Genomic DNA, 20,125 nt, shown 5'->3' with positions numbered 1-20,125 from the left:
CAATCACAGCGATCCATCTGTCTTGTCTTCTACTTCACAGCAAGCGTTTTTGATGCAGGGTTAATTTCAGTCGTGTTTCCAAGGAACAAACATCTCATTTTTGACGAGTGAAAGTTTTACATTTTAGCAAAAATGTTGCTGAAAACTAGTCTTCTAGTATTAGTAGCCATTAGTTTAACCAATGCCGAAGTATTCTTCGAGGAGAATTTTGCTGATGGTAAGTTACCGGCATAGTACTTTTTAGAAAACTACTATCATGTCACTTGGCAATTTACCGGAATATGCCATGTCAATACATAACATTCAGATGTTTTTCTTCAAATTTCATAAAATACACATTTGAATTCGCTATAATTCATCATTCATATCCACTAATTACAGTTATTTTCAAGTTTTCATGATCACTGTTCTAGCTGATCCAATTTTAAACATCCGGTCATTTTCAATTTACTGTCACTAAGTTATACGTTTTATTTTAACAATCTTTCACTTTGTAAATAACTAAATACGGTACCCTTTATCTCCATATTATTTGATTTTTAGCGACATATCTAACTTGGTTTTGAAAGAATATCATGTAGATAAATTATTATAATCTGCCTCACCCTAATCATAGATAATGTGTTATGTCTAGGCAGGCTACACCTTGTAAACAGTCTAGAAAAGATAGTACAGTGTTATCTGTTCAGATTTATCAGTTTATAAGTTTTTCTTCTGCTAAGTTATCTTTTCTAACAACTTGGAGCAGTTACTATAATTTTAAATATAACTTTCACTTTTATTCTTTCTTTCTTCTCTAGCTAGTACCTCAACCAGATCATGTGAAACATGTTTGGCTTGAATATGAGCTTTAGATAAACATTTGTTATTATGTAAAACGTTCAGTATCTACCTTAGTTTCTCAATAAAGTTTGTAGTAAAATTTCTTTAAATTTTACTTGAGTCATTGAGTTGTATGCCACATCATCTTATGTGAAACGTGTCTAGATTGGTTTTGTTGATAAGCAATTTTATAAACATGTTCCCTAATAAAGCACATGTGATGTGTCATGATATCTTCGAGTTATTTTTCATTTAATATTTCAATGCTTTTTATCTAAGTTGAATTCAATTTTTTTTCAAATGTTTTCAAAAGTTCTATTTTCTAAATGTATTTACTGAACTTGGCTAAAGTTTATTTTATTTTTAGATACATGGGAGTCAACATGGGAGTACTCAGAACACCCAGGAAAAGAGTTCGGAAAATTCAAGAGGTCTTCCGGTAAATTTTTCAACGATGAGGAAAAGACAAAGGTAATATTATTTTACTCAAACATCTTCAAATTCATAAAATGTAATACAGTATTAACTTTTAATCTATTAGATCTCTTATTTTTGAAGAATTTATTTTTAAATGTGTGTTTTTACATTTCAATTTACATTTTTACATTTACAATTTCAAAGACCTTTACTGTTGCAAAAGAGACTGTATTTTGTTGAATGCCTCATACTTGCTACTGCATCATTTTACTAGGATGTAGATGTGATATCCCTACAGATGTAGTTACCTGGCAACATAATATTAATGTTGATTCAATATACAAATTGAGTTATTCTTATCTACCATTCACAGTCCAAGCATTAAGAATAGTATTTTATATAAATTTACTCATGGCTTATCCAATTTTCATATGTTCAATTACAATAGTTAGCGAGGAGGCTTAAAATGAAATGCCAATAGTTACAATAGTAGATTAGTTGTAACAACTTTTTAAACACTGGTTAATATATTCTGAAATATTATTCCACTTAGTACACAAAATAATGTTAGTAATAATCTTTATCCAATTTAAAATCCACTTCAATTAAAATGGTATTACAATCTTCAAACTGATTCAAAATTAAAATTACTTCAATTTCTAGGTGTTTTGTTCTCAGCTAGTCACCTTATAATACGTAACCTACCTAATTCAAGACCTTTGAGATTGATAACGATATAGAAATTAAATGAAAAAAGTTTTTTATTAGGCGGAGTTGGGACTTTCAAGTCCTGAGGAATATCACATTACATAAAAAGCAGAAAACATTAGGAAACTTGCATAATTACGAGATTTTGACAGCTGAGCTGCCTGATTAACCTTCCGGCAGTCGCGCTGTTGTAAAAAGTGCAACAGTGTCAGTTTTTTTGCTGCACAAAACTATTGAATGGGGTGGTGTCAGTGGATGAGTTACCTATGTATTCTAAAACTTTCCCCCATCACTCCATTGAGTTGCAGTATCAACCGAGCAATGGTTCAGCCTTTAGGTGCCATTTAGTCGCCACAGTGCATAAGTAGTGCATATGATAGGGAAAGAGACTGCCAACGAACCAATAACACAGAATTGTTGGCTTTGCTTGGTGTACCTTATTGGACTAAGAAAAGGTAATCATGCAAATGTTCATAGGCGTCAAATAATCCAATGAAATAAAAATATCAATTATATAATTAGTTAATATGTTTTGACTGTAAACAGAGTACATAACACATTAAAAATAGGATGTTGTCAATATTACGACACGCGACTGATCGTGTGATTGAGTAGGGCGCGACTTCCGGAAGGTTAAGTAATTTATCCCTCCCTTATATCGTTATTATAATTTATAGTAGAGTTTAAACAAATTTATTCAGCATATGGCTTGCTAGTATAGCTATGTTTTTGCAAGGCAGATAGTTTCTTGTAATTTTACCCATAATTCTCTTGTCATTTCAATAATTAGAAGAATATATAGATGTCAAAAAATATAATTATTTTTAGGCAGATATTCTAACTAGTCTATCTCAACGTTATCCAATATCATAACTCATTTTCTTGTTCTTGTACTGTTCTTAATTTTGATCTCATTTTTCCCGTTTTGCAGGTATCCAAACGTCGGAAGACTTCAGGTTCTACGCGTTGTCACGCAAATTCCAGGCTTTCAGCAACAAGGACAAGCCACTAGTCATCCAGTTCCGTGTGAAACATGAGCAGAACATTGACTGTGGAGGAGGTTATGTCAAGGTCTTTGACAACTCGCTCACTGGCAAGGAATTGCATGGAGATTCGCCCTATCTCATCATGTTTGGTGAGTTATTGTACTCTGTCTAGTCGCTTGTTGTTGTACTGTATTTAGTCGTTAGATGTTTTGCGTTTATACTCTGTGCAGAATTATTTCTGACTTGGGATGGACATGCGCAGCAGAGAAAGCATACAGCGGGAGGGATACAGAGGCGCGATGTTGCCGTTTTGAAGCGGCCAGCGTTCTCCAACTTCTAGTGACTGTTCATAATGTGCTCATGCTACACATGTAAAGTTTCCTGTCTGGAAGCAGTCAGACGACTGACAAATTGGAAACTGCGCTTCTACCTATTACTCTATTGATCACTGTAATTGGCTTATCTCCCTCCATTTCTCTGCGCTGCTTATTCCTCCAAGTCTGAAGTAAATTTGTACGGACCATAGTTGTAAAAGTCTTTTACAACTCTCTGCCCCGGTTGCATGAAAGCCGGTTGAATTTTAACCGTGATTAATTTCACGAGAACCAATCAGAGAAGGTCTTTTTGATAAGACGGCTTCTCTGATTGGTTCTCGTGGAATTAATCGCGGTTAAAATTCAACCGGCTTTTATGCAACCGGCACTCTCACTGACAAAAAGCTGCATGAAGATTCGCCCTAGCTCTTCATGTTCGGTGAGTAATCAACTTGTTGGAATAGTAGGTGTGGATCAATAATGAAAGACTAACAGTGCTCCTTGACAGAAGTCTTGTGGGTAGCATTGGTGAAAGAAATGCAAGCTAAATTAAATTAATTAATTTTTTAGTTAAATTGATTTCGATGTGGCGAAGTTTGGACAGTAATGTCTTCTCGACCACTTGATCTTGAGGAGAGTGTTATAAGTTCTGTAGTAGATAGCTTTGACTCTTGTTATCCGTGTATGGCCCGGTTTCACAAAAGTCGGTTAAATTTTAACCGTGATTAATTTCACGAGAACCAATCAGAGAAGACTTTTAAAAAGACGGCTTCTATTGGTTTTCGTGGAATTAATCACGATTAAAATTTAACCGGATTTTGTGAAATCGGGCCATACACGGATAACAAGAGTCAAAGCGATCTACTGCAGAACTTAAATAACCGGCTTTTGTGCAATATATCTGCCGGCATTATATCTGATACAATATTAATTGTTGACTCCTGTTGAAAATCATCAATAATAATCAGGCTATATTTTATCTGAAATATAGTATATTCGCCAAGAAAGAAAAAATATCTTTCAATTTGATTATACATTTTCAAAATTGAGGTTCTTGTAGCCCACGAACGATTTGACTTCGGTGAGGGGGTATAAAATTAATAAAGCTTTTGCTTTGTCCAATGACAGATAAGGATAGCAAGCCAAAGTTAATCACATGCTGACTTTAACTTGAGTTTAGTTAATAACTTAACGTTAATGACTTAACGACATAACTTTATAACTTGAGTCTCACTTTATACTCTTTGGATCGGTTTTAGTTGTACTTTTATCTTGAGGATTGTTGTGTTTGTGTTTACAGGACCTGACATCTGTGGTCCAGGCACCAAGAAGGTGCACGTGATCTTCAGCTACAAGGGAAAGAATCACCTCATCAACAAGGACATCAGGTGCAAGGATGACGTCTACTCTCATCTCTACACACTCATTGTCAGGCCTGACAATACCTACGAGGTTTGTATAGTCGCTTGCTTGAATATTGTTCAAAGTTTACTTCATAAATTTCACACAAAAGGTCTGTATAGTCGGCTATAGAATCAGAGATGAACTGATATAGATTTCGTTTCTCTCTGCTACAACAGGGTCGTTATACCTCACAATCAGGATTGTGTAGTCGCTAACTTGATTATTGTTCAAAGTTTACTTTATCAATTTTACATAAACGGTTTGTGTAGTCGCTAACTTGATTATTGTTCAAAGTTTACTTTATCAATTTTACATAAAAGGTTTGTGTAGTCGCTAACTTGATTATTGTTCAAAGTTTACTTTATCAATTTTACATAAAAGGTTTGTGTAGTCGCTAACTTGATTATTGTTCAAAGTTTACTTCATCAATTTTACATAAAAGGTTTGTGTAGTCGCTTACTCCAACATAGTCGTTATAACTCGCAACACTTACCAGGTTTGTGTTGTCGCTTACTTGAATATAATTCTAGTAACTTGAATATGATTCTCTTTAAAACTAGTTTAAATATGAACTAGCTCATGGACTGTATAATAGCTTACTTTAATAAAATCAATCCTCAGAATTGTCCCCTGACAAGTTATTCCTTACCAACATTTGATTCTCAGTCAATGAGAATCTTTTCACACTTTGAGATTCTCCCATGCACCACGGTACGGCACGACACGAAGTTCTCCGATTGGCTGATTCTCATTACAACAACCTTATAACGTGTAGTGTCGTGCCGTCGAAGAATCAATCGGTAAAGCTATGTTTTCATTGGTCAAATTTCTTTGAATTGAAGTTTTCTTAACGTTTTAGAGTTGAATGGACAATTTTGAAAACTTGACTTCAAGTTTTCATCTCACCAAAAGTATATCTATAATATGCTAATGAATTACAAATCTAAGTTTTTTTCTTCATAATAATTATTCTATTTCGTTCTCAATCATTTCAGCCTTAATTTCGAAAATATAATTGAAAGTGAGTCTACACTTCATTAAACAGACTTCTTATTCAAAATCATGTTATTTCTGTCGTTTTAAGGTCCTGATCGACAACGAGAAGGTGGAATCTGGTAGCTTGGAAGCTGACTGGGACTTTTTGCCGCCAAAGAAGATCAAGGACCCGTCGGCCAAGAAGCCCGAGGACTGGGAGGATAACGCCACCATTGATGACCCTGAAGACACCAAGCCTGAGGACTGGGACAAGCCACAACTCATCCCCGACAAGGATGCTGTCAAGTGAGTGAAACAACAAACACTCGAAAATTAAATTTATAACCCGGTTGCACAAAAGCCGGTTACGTTTTAACCGTGATTAATTTCACGAGAACCAATCTGAGAAAAAACTTTTTTAATCAAAGACTGCTACTCTGGTTGATTCTTGTAAAATTAATCACGGTCAAGATTTTACCGGTTGAATTTAAACCGTGATTAATTTCACGAGACCAATCAGAGAAGGCGTTTTCTAATCAAAGACAGCTACTCTGGTTGGCTCTCGTGGAATTAATCATGATTAAAATTTAACCGGCTTTTGTCCTACCGGCACTAAGGGTGCGATCACAATGAATGGGTAAAATTTTACAGGCACAACATTCACTTATTTTCTGTTTAATTCTGCTAACTTTTACTAGTAAAAAAGTATTAAAAAGTATAATAGCTATTTACTTCAAAGAAGTAAATAGTCTCAACATATTCTCTTAAACAATATTCCTAGTCAACTGTTTATTAATTATTATTACTAGAAGGTAACCCGTGCTCCGTAAGGATCTATTTTAAGCTTGACAAACTCAAAAACTTGACCGATGGAATCTTGAAGAGTCAAGTTAATCAGTTCAGTAGTTGAGACGTGATGATACGTCATTCGTGAATTTCTTATCCCCTACGTTTATAAGACAATTCTTTCCTTTATTATATTATAGAAATTAGCAGGTAACCCGTGCTCCGCAAGGATCTAAATAGAAACTTGACCTACTGAAATCTTGAAGAGTTTGAGATATGCTTTCAACCATCCTTAGGTAAATTGAGAATCTATATTCAAAATTTGAAGTTAATCAGTTGAGTAGTTGAGACGTGATGATGCGTCATTCGTGAATTTCTTATAAGCCAGTTCTTTCCTTTATTATAATATAGATGATAATACCATAGCCACCTCTGTATTAGAGGATTTAAGACTTTGAAATCTTCTCTACCACTCAACCTTAAATATATTATGATTTTGATGTAATTTCCTTGAGATTTCGTCATAGATTTGTTTTGTAATTGGAATGGTTTTGTTGTGCTCTACAGGCCTGAAGATTGGGACGATGAGATGGACGGAGAGTGGGAGGCCCCTCAGGTCAATAACCCCGACTACAAGGGAGAATGGAAACCAAAGCAGATCGATAACCCCAAATACAAGGTAAACTATAATATTATCTCACTATTTCCTACACTATCAGAGATTTTATAACCCTAAATACGAGTTTAAATTATAGTATCGCAGTATATCAATACATTTTATCATTTAAGGTCACATCACTCCAAATTTGAAATTACTTAATCTGATAAATTCAAAATTATTGTTGTATATATATTTTTTGGACACAAATTAGTGTGTGTGAATTAAGTTATCATTTACATAACCTCTAGACTGTGTATTCCAAATTAAGGTTTAAAGCAGTTTTGGGCGAATGCCTGTTGTTTTTACCTGCATTGTATCTATTGGCTATGAATAAATGAATGAAATATAGCGTAAACTATAATAATTAGGTCACTATATTATACTCCAGCTATCAGAGTTTCTATAACCCCAAATACAGCGTAAGCCATGATTATCTCACTATCTTATACTCCAGTTATCAGAGTTTCTATAACCCCAAATACAAGTTTAACAATGATTATCTATTTCTTATCTTCCAGTCAGTGTTCATTGTACTAGAACAATAAGGAAGTAATAAATGAAAGTCGAGATAAGAGTAATTATTAGTAAATCTTTTATTATTTGAAAGATAAAAGTAATTATTGGTCAACTTTTCTTTATATCAACGTTGCCTTTTCATTTTATCTACCAATGTCATTCACCAATACCGATTGTATCAGTGTCATTTGTAAACAGGAATAAATTTTTACATTATTCATCCATGTACAAAGTTCCGTTGAATTATAGCCGTACAAATGACGGGAAATTTGGTCACTGATTTTATCGGTCATATAATAATAATCTATACAATGATGTGGAGTGATAAAACTGTGGAATGAGTAAAACTGGATGAAACTTGGAAATCGAATTAGTATGCAATTAATATTCTACTATTTAAATTTAGAATAAATACCTTCATTTCCTTTTTAAATTTTCCCACAATTATCTTAATAATAAACTCAACTCTAGCTTACGCACAGGCAATATGTTGCCTATGTAAGCTTTTCCCTTTATCATTGTTATAATTACGGTAACTATTTATCAATTCATAAACCTAACATTGTTTTAAGTTTTATAGTATTAATTCAAATTGATTTCAGGGTTTGTTTTATTTTCATATAAATTATGAAATTAAGTTTAAAATTAATAATATATTTTCTAAATGCTGATATTTTTGTTGTATTTTTGGAGGAAATAAATTTGATTTGTTTTTCTGTAGGTGTTCTGTATTGTATCTTCTTTACTTCAACAATTATCCAAGTTGTAGTCGAAAACAACACATGTTTAAAAATGTGACTAAACCCCTACTTTCATCCTATTGACACTTTACCTCTGTATTCATCTCGACATTGAGTTATAGTGAATTTCAGCGTGAAATATCTTGTAAATACTAAATGCTGGACAGAAACGTATTTCGCCATTAAATGCACAATACTTTTTGTGTAGTTGAGAAGTTGATATTGTGGTAATTATTCATATTAAAAATACTAAGAAATTGTCAAAAACCACAGATCTATTGATAGATTGAAATATCTATTATATTATTAAATAAATTTTATTAAATTTCTATCTTTCAATAAATCTGTGGTTTTTTGACAATTTCTTGGTATTTTTATTTGAAATGCACAATAGTTGAAATTTTATCTTGCGTATGTATTTTAGCTAGCTATTGTCTTGCTCAATTTTTAAGAGCATTTCTTGAGCTTTACTTGTCACAGTTGAGGCTAAGATCCTTTGATTTTTTCATTGTATTATACTTCATAATATTTATGAGGTATGAGCATTTCTACAAATTTGTTAATAATAAAGATTACTGAAAAAACATTTACTGCCATTTCAACTTGAAAATGACCTAAGTTAGGGCCGAAACTAGTTGTTGTTGAAATATTTTTAAAAATTTGACAATTTCTTAGTCTTTTTCATTCAATATTTTAAAAAATAAAGGGTACTTCAAGATTGTTATATTGTTTTTAATAAGAAATTACTGTTTATAAATTCTATGAGCATGACATTAGTATCTCCAATGTAAGAGACTGTTTTCTATTGGTCGATATTGTTTGCAGGGTCCATGGGTTCACCCTGAGATTGACAACCCTGAGTACACAGCTGACGATAACCTCTACCTGCGCGAGGAGATTGCTGGAATCGGTTTTGATTTATGGCAGGTACGGAAAATTTGATTCAAATTTTTAATCTAATTTCAAGTTGATAGTAAACTTTTAATTCTATTGATGTTTCATTTCATAATTTATTCTTGTCCTAAATCTACCTTTTACACATTGATCATCCACACTCTTTCTCACTCATTTGTCAATAATTCCCCTCTGTTCTTTCATACTAAAGTGATAATTATCATGGTTATATTGTTTTATGTTGAATTTCATACATTTTTTTTATTTGTTGTAGTCTGTTCATATTCAATTAATTAAGTTTGTAGTGTTAATGTTGATGTTGTGGAACTTTTCCATAATTGAATAGACTTAGAACGTTGTCAAAAATCCACTTTAATTAAATTAAAATTAAAAATTAATATTTTACAGGAGCATGTGTGAGCACACACGAAAGCATGCTCCTGTAAAATATTAATTTTTATTTAATTAAAGTGGATTTTTGACAACGTTCTAAGTCTATTCAATTATGTTCATATTCAATTTCATTTTTATTAATTCATTTACCAAATATTTCTGTTCTGTTTCTTATGCATTCACACTCTTTCGTTTTCACATTAATTTATAAATTCCCTTGGATTTTTGTTCTCATTCACCAATTTCTCTTTGCCCTCTTCCTCCAGGTGCTTCATTTAACAATCCGTGTTTCCCCCCCCCTTCCTCTAGGTGTGGTGCCACCTATTCTGAAAAATACTAGTTTATCATTTCCTCTTATCCATCTACATTTTCTCTTTCATCTTCTACGTTTTCTTATTTTTCATCATCTTCTTTTTCGTTGTGTTCTTTCCCACTCACTTCTTCTTCCTCTCCTTCATTCACTTCTTTTTCTTTTTCCTCCTCTTTTACACTCACTCCTACCTCTTCTCCATACATTCCATTAATTTCTTCTTGCTCTCCTTCATCCACTTCTTTTTTTTCTTCTTCCTCTTCCCATCCACTTTTTTTTCCCTCCTTTTTTACACTCACTTCTTCCTCTTCTCCATACATTCCATTTTCTTCTTGCTCTTCTACATCCACTTCTTCTTCTCCTCCTTCGATTTTTCTTCTCCATCATCTTCTTTTTCTTCCCATGTAAAAGACTGTTTTTCTATTGGTTGATATTACTTTCAGTAATATTCTCCTTTTTCTTCCTCTTTTCCATTCACTTTTCATTTTTCTCTTCTTCCTCTTCTCCATCCACTTCTTTTTCTTCTCCATCATTTTCTTCACTTTTCATTTTTCTCTTCTTCATCCACTTCTTCTTTTGCTTCTTCATCTTCTCATTCTTCTTTTCCTCTTTCTCTCCTCTTCTTCTCCATTCACTCTTTTCTTCACTTTTCATTTTTCTCTTCTTCCTCTTCTCCATCCACTTCTTCTTTTGCTTCTTTATCTTCTTCTCGTTCTTCTTTTCCTCTCCCCATCTTCTCTTCTTCTCCATCCACTCTTTTCCCTTCTTATTCTTCCTCATCATCTCCTTCTTTTTCTTTAATTTGTTCATCTAATTTCTAGTTTGTTCTGATTGCATGTTCTCACTTTGTTGCTCAGGTGAAAGCGGGCACAATCTTCGGCAACGTGCTCATCACCGACGACCCCGAGCATGCGCAGAAAGTGGGCGAGGACGTGTGGCGACCCATGTTCGAGGGAGAGAAGAAGATGAAGGAGGCCCTGGACGAGGTGGAGAGGAAGAAGAGGGATGCGGAGGCCGCTGAGGCGGGCGCCAAGAAGGCAGACGACGAGGATGAAGATGAAGATGAGGAAGAGGAGGATAGTGCCGGCGAGGTACCCGAGACGGGAGAGGAGGTGAGATGGAGAACAGAACCTTGAAATTTCAAATTCAATTTTCCACCGTTTCCACACTGAACAAATGTTCGACATACATTCATTCATTCATTTATACAATAAGTACATTATGAAAATGATAGGGAGAGGAAAAATAAGGTAACCTTGTGCTATTCCTCTCCCAAATTTAGATAACAGATAGTCCGAAATAGGTTAAGTCTTGTAGTTCTTCAATTCACAAAATTTTCAGTCCTCAAGTATTTTAGTTGATATTAGCATAGAGAAACGATAGCATAAGTAGATATCCCATGGTATAGGGCGTTTTTTTATTCAATTCAATTTATTCAATTTCAATTCACAATACAAAGCACAAGATACATTTACATAGACAACATATCTAAAAACAAATTTGTGAATATTTTCCCCACATAGACGCAACTTTTACTGTTATCCCAAGCCGATAGTTCACATAGTTCTTTCCTATGCAGCTGTGTGACGCTGGTAGTCTCTCAAATTGTGTCGTTCATACACTATCACTCCAACAAAACAGTTGAAATTGACAATAATCGACAGTAATCGGCTTGAGATAACAATAAAAGTTGTGACATAAATTCACTATACCATGGGATATCTACTTACGCTATTGTTTCTCTATGATATTATTTTGGCAAACATGTTTTTTGAGGAGCTCAGGGACAAACATTTTAAAAAGTTTGGACAATCATTGTTTGTCAAACAAAAGATTACTGTTTTTTCAAACATTTTCAGTGTTGACAGCTGTGCATAATACATAAAACCTGCTCTCCCCACTTACAAATATTTTGTTTGGTGACGCGTCCACACTGGTCACGGGCAAACATTGTTTGTCAAACATAATAAAATTTGCCCAAACTGTTTCAAGAAACATGTTTGTCGAACATTTGTTCAGTGTAGACACGGTTTCAGAATTAGTTCATCCTTGACTGATTTACTAGCTATTGGAGGTAAGATGGAGTACGTAGCCTTCAAATTTTGTTTTTCAATTCAATTTTTCCCCTTAGAATAATTAGTTCATTCTTAACCGATTAACTAGACATAGGAGGTGAGACGGAGAAACCAACCTTGTTTCCGAGTAATTATTTTAATAATAGTTGGCCTCCACATCACCCCTTACAGCCAACCCGTTCCACCACATGGCGCCAAGTGACTAGTGAGTATATGCTTAGGCAATTTGCGTGCAATAGAACGGCACAAGTGGCCTTTATTTATTGCAACTGTCATAGAAAATGTGTTTTGGAACTCATAACTGAAAATTATAGTGCGGATCCTGTAGCTTTGCCTATCGGCGGAGGGCCACTAGACTGCAATACCACAGAATACAATACAGAATGGAAAGTCAGCTTGTATCCTGTCGCAAAAATCCGCCATCTTGAAAGTTAAGCATTAGTATAGTGAGGTCCACGTTATAATGACAGTGGATAAAGATAGAAGAATAGCGATGCCGATTCTCTGCATTAATTAATCATATTTCTACACTGTCAAAAACATAATTGGCACCGTTGTGGACTTGGAACAGGATAGTACCACCGGCTTTGTCGAATGATAGACAAGGATAGCAAAACCAAAGTTGATCAAATACTGTCATTATAACGTGGACCTCACTATAGACTACAATACCACAGAATACAATACAGAATGGAAAGTCAGCTTGTATCCTGTCGCAAAAATCCGCCATCTTGAAAGTTAAGCATTAGTAGGCCTATTGATTGGAGGTTCGGATCACTTTACTGATCCGGGTCAATCGGTCTCGTTCACTGCCGCGAGCCAGTCATAAGACCAGGATAGTGGAAATTGTAATTTCTAACAAGATGGCGCAGTCACGTGACGTGGTCTTGGTGCACTCAAGTCTTTGCGTCATGTAATATGCGTTGTTTGTATTGATACATTCCATTCTGTATGCTTTTTGTGACAATACTACCCGTTCGAAATCACCGAACATTTTTGAGAATGTATGAATGGAAGATACCTTCCCATAACGAGGGTTTAGAGTCATAGTAGCGTATCTACAAAATTCCGTTTTTTAGCTTATCTGACCTATCTAAATAACTTTTCGTGGTCTATTTAGTGACACACACGCTTATCTCATTGCATTAGCCATTGGAAAGATAAGTGGATAACGTATCTACAATCGAGTGATGAAATAAATGACACAAAAGCATATGTTCTGTTACGCTTCTTTGACTTGAACAAAACTGAATGACACAAAAGCTTATCTTCAGTTACGCTGTAGTTAGTGACCTACATAATAGCTTATGTGTCAACTTACGCTAGTGTGACAGTAACTTTGAGCGCGAAAAAGCTCACAAAATCAATGCTAACATAACTTTCATAGCCCATAAGTCTTGATTTTAACATAACTTTTATAGCCCATAAGTCTTGATTTAACAAGATAATCAGACTAGCTTCTGTATTTCTTCCTGTTTGTGTTTTATTCTGATCAATGATCACGAAAAACAGAGGAGTTTTTTTTGTGTGAGTTGGCAAAGAAATGCTTGAAGGAAGCTGATGATTGTAAGTTGGAAGAAAGTTTATTTATTTATTTATTCATTCAACTTCCAACGGTACAACACGAATTTCACATGAAAATAACATAGAAGAAGAAATACAAGCAAAGAATATATAGATAAATAATAATATACAACAATAAAAAAACATCTATGTGGATAGTTTGAAAGACAAAAATTAGAATACAGAATGAATCATAGTTAACATACAATATTACATATAAGTGAAAAGGCCCATGGAAGTTTACCACAAGGGGCATAAACAAGGAAGGGAACACCAAAATCACACCATGCAGGTATCTCTTCATAGTTCTCCTGAGAAAGCCCAAGGACACCCCAAAGAAATCAACATCAGCTGCAGCAGCCTCACAACCAGAGCGAAGTATTCTAGAAAGCCCACTATTATAGGCATAGGCTGTTAGGTGAGAGCATCTGCGGAAAATGGAACCTTGAGCACATTCCTCTTGGAACACAGATGTTAATACTAGCCAGAAGTTCAGGGCAGTCCAGATATCCATTGACAGTCTTGAAAAGAAGGACCAGGTCATAGTGTTCCCACCTCAGAACCAAAGGGAGGAGATGGACTGTCCCTTAATCTCCTCCACAGGAGCTTCAAAGTACTTGAAACCCATCCTGCAGCTCAGCATCCTCACGAAACGTCTCTCCACACTTTGCAGCAGGTTAATCTGGTACAGATGGAATGGTGCCCAGATAATAGAGCCATATTCCAACACTGGAAGAACAAGAGCCCTAAACAAAACCAAGACACTCTCGGGAGAACTGAAATCCCTGGTGAACCAAAATATAGAGCCAAGGAGAGATCTAGCCTCTCCAGTGATCACACTTATGTGATCCAGTGGGCTAAGAGACTGAGTCATAGTCACTCCAAGGTCCTTGAAACTGCATACTCTTTTCAAAGGAATGCCTCTCAAGGAGTATTGAGAATCAAGTATACTTGTTCCATGCTTGAAATACATTACAACACACTTGGTTACATTCAGAGCCATACCATTATCAAGGCATCACAAATCAAGGTTGTTGAGAGAATTCTGCAGAGATTCATGTCCTAAGTCTTGCAATACCCTGTCGAATAACTTGACATCATCAGCATACATTAGAAACATGGATGATATGAAGCTTTTAATGTCGTTCATAAATGAATTGAAGAGGAGGGGGCCCAAATGGGATCCCTAAGGGACTCCAGAGGGAGCCAGGAAAGGAGATGACATATGACCCTCAGAGTTCTGAACATCAGAGTTCTGTCCCTCAGATGGCTGTTCAACCACTTGAGCATGACACATGCACCTCATAACTCTCCAGTTTGGCAACCAGGAGAGAGTGGTTAACTCTGTCGAAGGCCTTTGAGAGGTCTAAATAAAGACAATCGACCTGGCAGGCATCCTCAAAGGCACTCATCACATACTCCTGGAACAGGAGGTGGACACAACCCTGCTATGTAAAACAAATACCTGATTTTCACAAGTGTGATTTAGCTTCCATATTTTTGGAGTTTCAGAATATGAATTACCCAGTTGCAAATTTTGATGATAATCATTAGATCTGAGGAGCATTTCAGTAATTTCTGTAGGTATATGAGCTTGACCATCAAGAGGTTCACACTCATGAGAAAGGTTCATGTCTCTTGTGGTTCCATTGAATTAGGAAGATTGATTGTAGCCAAGAAAACTGCTCATAGAAAGTATAAGGCAATTGGTAGTATTCAGCTCTATGAAGTTTTTTGCAATTTGAGGGATCAATGTCGTGTTTTGACAAGAAGGTGTTATACAATAACTATTTACTTGAATTAGAGGAATTTGTTTAGACAAATTCTAAATCTTTCTGGACTTATGTGGATGGTTTGAGAAAAGGCTCAGCCAGACCTACTTTTATGAGACTGGACACAAGAAGTGCTGCAACTCCTGTTGATAAGTAGTGTGAACTCTTTGCTGATTATTTTTCATCTATTTTTGTGCAGGACACGGTTAATGTCCCGACATTTGATTTTCGTTGAAACCAGTTAGTTCCATCCTGCTGCATTACTCCAATCAATATTCAACGCAGATTGGAAGCTCTGAATGTTGGCAGAGGAACTGGGCCTGATGAAATATCCCTTCCTGTAATTAGGTTTTTCTGTTCTGGCCATTCACCTAGCCATACTGGCTCTGCCTTGCTGGAGCTTGGTGTCTTCCCCAGAGATTTCAAAAACAGTTTCTTGGTACCTATATACAAATCTGGAGATCGAGGTGATGTAAGAAACTATAGACCTATTACAATACAGTCTGTAATTGCCATGGTCTATACCACCTGTATTTCCACCTGCATAAAATGATGAGCTTTGGTGATAAATAGCCTATCATATTCATTGAAGAGAGTGAATAATTTGAAGAGAATCATTGAGAGAGATTCCAATGTAATTTTAGTGTAATTGTTTCATAATATTATGTGATTTTCAGTCATTCTCAGAGTATTTCTATTGTATTTCAGTATTCACTTTTTCAGTCCTTTAAAGAAAATGACATTAAGAAATGATGAGTTTTGGTGATAAATATCTATAGGCTGTAGTCATTGAAGATAGTAACATTTTCGAGTTTGATTCAAGTGTTATATGAAGAGGCTGGAATTTTCGAATTTAGTTTTAATGTTATTGTTTCATATTTTGTTATCCTCAATCATTCTCAGAGCATTATAATTTCATTTCAGTACTTAAATTTCCAGTCTTTCAATAATGCCGTACCTACTTATTAGGCACCTGTGATTTTCTATACTTTTTATAAATTATCATATATCTCTCATATTTTGTTATTGAATGTCAATAAACATCTATAAAATACATGGAACAATTTAATAAATTGTTACTATTCATAACTGATCACTCTCAGAATAGCTTATCTCCAGAAAATGATACATTTTTGGAAATTGATTACGGTCACAATAGCGTAACTAGAACAAGGTATTTCCTTTTTATTTTTATTTAATTGAATTTTCAATAATTCATCGAAATGAATGCACTGGTAGAAGCACAAGATTCATACAATATTGATATGTGAATTCTAGGTTGTTGAAATTAATACAGACCTCAGAAATAGTGAGGGAGTGTGTACTCATAGTTGTTTTTTGCTCTCCTGAAAAGTTGGTTTTTGTAGATACGCTACTATGACTTTTAGCCCTCGATAAGCAACAAATGTTCTTTTGTATCTTCTCTTAAGCAACGTGTTACATCCGAAAAGATACACAATGAGCTTTAATGTATCGTTCCATAAGCAACAGATGCTCTTTTGTATCTTCTCAAAAGCAAGGTGTTGCATCCGAAAAGATACACAAGAAGCTTTAATGTATCTTTCCATAAGTAACGATGCTCTTTTGTATCTTCTCGAAAGCGTCGTGTTGCATCCGAAAATATACACAAGAAGCTTTAATGCATCTTTCCAGAAGCAACAGATGCTCTTTTGTATCTTCTCAAAAGCAACGTGCTGCATCCGAAGAGTTACGTCCTTTTAGCACAATACAGCCTATCAGCTGACATTCGTTCAACGTCTTGCTCTTTTCATTGTTGTTGATAAAACATCAAAAACATCGAACATTTTTTAGAATGTATCTTTCCATTAGCAACAGATGCTCTTTTGTATCTTCTCGAAAGCAACGTGTTACATCCGAAAAGATACACAAGGAGATTTAATGTATCTTTCTATAAGCAACAGATGCTCTTTCGTATCCTCTCAAAAGCAACGTGTTGCATTCGAAAAGATACACAAGGAGCTTCAATGTATCTTTCCATAAGCAACAGATGCTCTTTTGTATCTTCTCAAAAGCTCCCGAAAAGATACACAATTAACTTTTTGGTGTTACATTATTTAGCACAACACTGCCTATCGTCTGGCATTCGTACAACATGCTCTCTCCATTGTGTGTGATACGTTGCAAATCTATAATTCATGAAGAATCCCTGTGTGTAGGGAGCTTCCTCCATCTAGGGATCTAGGGTCTCTGACGCCTGATGTTTTTTTGCAAAGCCGTGAATATTACCATACCGCGAACTTTACCTTGCCTCTACGCTGTTTGAAAGTCTTGGAAGGATATAGATATTTATTAATTTTATTCTCAATCACAAATCATAATTGAAATATGATTGGGAGAAGACAACAGGCATAGCCCAAAACTGTCTTCTCCCAAAATTTTTACAAATAAAAGTTTCAAAAAAGAATGAGACATAATATTGACATTAATATGGACCGCATGAATATTACTACATAATATTTTAACAATTAAATTTGAGATAAAATTGAGAAATAGAGTTTTTGGGGTATAGCCTGTCTTTCTTTTCTGACGATTCTATTGTTTCCTATATAAAATGAATAAAGATATTATGGATAACCTCCATATTAGAAGACCTAACCGCTCTCTATGTACACTTAGTGATGATTTATCTCTCTTTATCTTTGAATTTGTTGTTTTTCTGAAGCTTCATTGTAAGTTATTTCTAAAAAATGTTTTTCTCTATTCAGGATCACGACCACGACGAACTCTAAACACGCTTAGAGTTATGCGCTGTCCTACAAGTGCGAGAGAGACAGAAAAAGACAAAAAGTGTATAAGCGCAACACAAAACAACAGCAGAAGTTTGCTAAATCAAAACAAACATCAGCGAAAAGTGATTCAATCATTTCTGGGTGGTGACGCTCTATTTGGACTCGACATTTTCTAGAAAATTTCTAAAACTCGAAAATTATTTAAGGTGTTTCAAAGGACAGTGTAGAAATAACAACCTGGATGAGTGTTGCAATAGTGATGAAAATGATGTTGCGCTATTGTGTGTGTGTGTGTATGTTTGAGTGTGTGTGTGTGTACTGAGACAAAGCTAATATTTTGTCGTTTTATAAATTAAATTATATCGAGGATGAATGAATGTATTTGAGGGGTGTATCACTGATAATGATAATAATTTGTTTCCCCCGAATTTGTTTGAAATGAGAATTATTTTCTGTTGTTAATATTTGTTGAAATTTTAATGAGGCCCTCAAGTATGTGCTATATATCTAGTTGTGCGTGCAAGTGAGAGAGAAGGTAGATAGTGGAATGCATAGGTGTGAGTGGGATGACGATATGTTGTGAACAGTTTTCATTGGTAGTAAGTTTAGACGGTTTTCTGAAATATCACGAGAATAATGTGTTGACTTGTGTTTTTCATAGCTTCATTTTTTCTGAAAAAATTGATTTTGCGCTAAAGTAGGGGTTTGCATCAAATGAAATTGAAAAACGTTATCATAATTTTCATTTGTCAATAATTATTATTCATACAGTACCAATGATTGTCATTCTAATTAATTAAATGAAAGTAGGGAGTTGCATCAATGAATCGAAAAAAATCATCAAATTTTGTTCAAAACACACTAAAACATTGTAGTACCTTTTAGGTATTGAAAATTTCCTTACAAACTATTGAAATCTATTAAAAATAGGTGTTTTAGTTTGGAAATGGGCTCTAAAAGTGTCCCAAAAAAGAATTTCCAATACTTTTAGAGGTTTAATTTGAAAATAAATCATGAAAGTTCTAGCCTACTGCAAATTTTGATTATACTTTCGAAGGTGTTTGTGTAAAATCATTTATGTAAAATCATTCTGCAAAACGTTTTTTAGTATCATAAATGATCTAGTTATGATATTGTATCACAGTTATCGAAAAATACCACCTTTTTGTATAAAATTTGCAAATTTGTGATCTCCAAGTCTAAGCCCTGAGCATTTGTTTTCATGGTTGTATGCTACACTTGTAGAACGCTATAGAATTCTCATAAATTCCATGCTTCATTAGTTTAAAAAACTATGTTTTCCACCCATAAAAAGTATTGTTTGTGTAATATTTGTTAGTTTTTGTGAGTTTTGCAATAATTACTGAAAATTTGAGGCAGATTATTTTCTGTGTCCATCTAGTTTCAGTGTCCATACTACTTCAATAAAATGAAACTAATAGTTGAGCGAATTTTGTAAATAATTTTCATTAATAAAATGAAATTTCATCGAGATTGTAGTTTTTATTTTCAAAGTCATCAAATAATAGAATAGAATACTTTAATGTCATTAAACACACAGTGCAATAGACATAGTCAACAAACCTAAGTCAATATAATCTATATGAATTTCCGTACCGAAATACTCTTATGTATTTTTTGTTATGAGTATACAAACTTTATATTTTAATATTATACATAAAATTAAGTTTGTAGTGTGAATGTTGATGTTGGAACTTTTCCATAATTGAATAGACTTGAAATGTTGTCAAAAATCCACTTTAAATAAAAATTAATATTTCACAGGAGCATGCTTTCGTGTGTGCTGCTGTAAAATATTAATTTTTATTTAATTAAAGTGGATTTTTGACAACATTTTAAGTCTATTCAATAATACATAAACATACAAATTGTATTTCAAAGTAAATTTCATGCATTTTGCTTTGCCAAAAGTCTATAATCTTCAATATTGACTGTGAAATACCAGTTGTAATTGTAAAATAACTACATATGTATATACATTATGTGTATTGTAAGTTTAGATTCATACTGACTAATTT

At 34.3% G+C, this 20,125-nt stretch overlaps 1 protein-coding gene across 1 annotated transcript; it reads left to right on the top strand.

The window, feature by feature from the left end:
* The first annotated feature begins 19 nt into the window (after positions 1–19).
* LOC111059070 (calreticulin) lies at positions 20–19,578 on the top strand. Its single transcript, XM_039439533.1, has 9 exons — positions 20–217; positions 1,190–1,292; positions 2,877–3,082; positions 4,548–4,699; positions 5,736–5,932; positions 6,980–7,091; positions 9,155–9,256; positions 10,784–11,038; positions 18,063–19,578. Exons 1-9 carry the CDS (start codon positions 133–135, stop codon positions 18,084–18,086), a joined length of 1,236 nt encoding a protein of 411 aa, XP_039295467.1. The 5' UTR covers positions 20–132; the 3' UTR covers positions 18,087–19,578.
* Positions 19,579–20,125: the final 547 nt, after the last annotated feature.

The sequence above is a fragment of the Nilaparvata lugens genome, chromosome 13 (assembly GCF_014356525.2).
Source record: "Nilaparvata lugens isolate BPH chromosome 13, ASM1435652v1, whole genome shotgun sequence".
NCBI classification, from domain to species: Eukaryota; Metazoa; Arthropoda; class Insecta; order Hemiptera; family Delphacidae; genus Nilaparvata; species Nilaparvata lugens.
This window is presented reverse-complemented; position numbering and strand designations above follow the sequence as displayed.

What these genes read in the sequence shown, in the direction of transcription:
- LOC111059070 (XM_039439533.1), top strand. Translation starts at nt 133, where the DNA reads ATGTTGCTGAAAACTAGTCTTCTAGTATTAGTAGCCATTAGTTTAACC. An exon ending in CGAGGAGAATTTTGCTGATG is followed by an intron (nt 218 to 1,189) that starts GTAAGTTACCGG and finishes TTTTATTTTTAG; the next exon opens with ATACATGGGAGTCAACATGG. An exon ending in AACGATGAGGAAAAGACAAA is followed by an intron (nt 1,293 to 2,876) that starts GGTAATATTATT and finishes TTCCCGTTTTGC; the next exon opens with AGGTATCCAAACGTCGGAAG.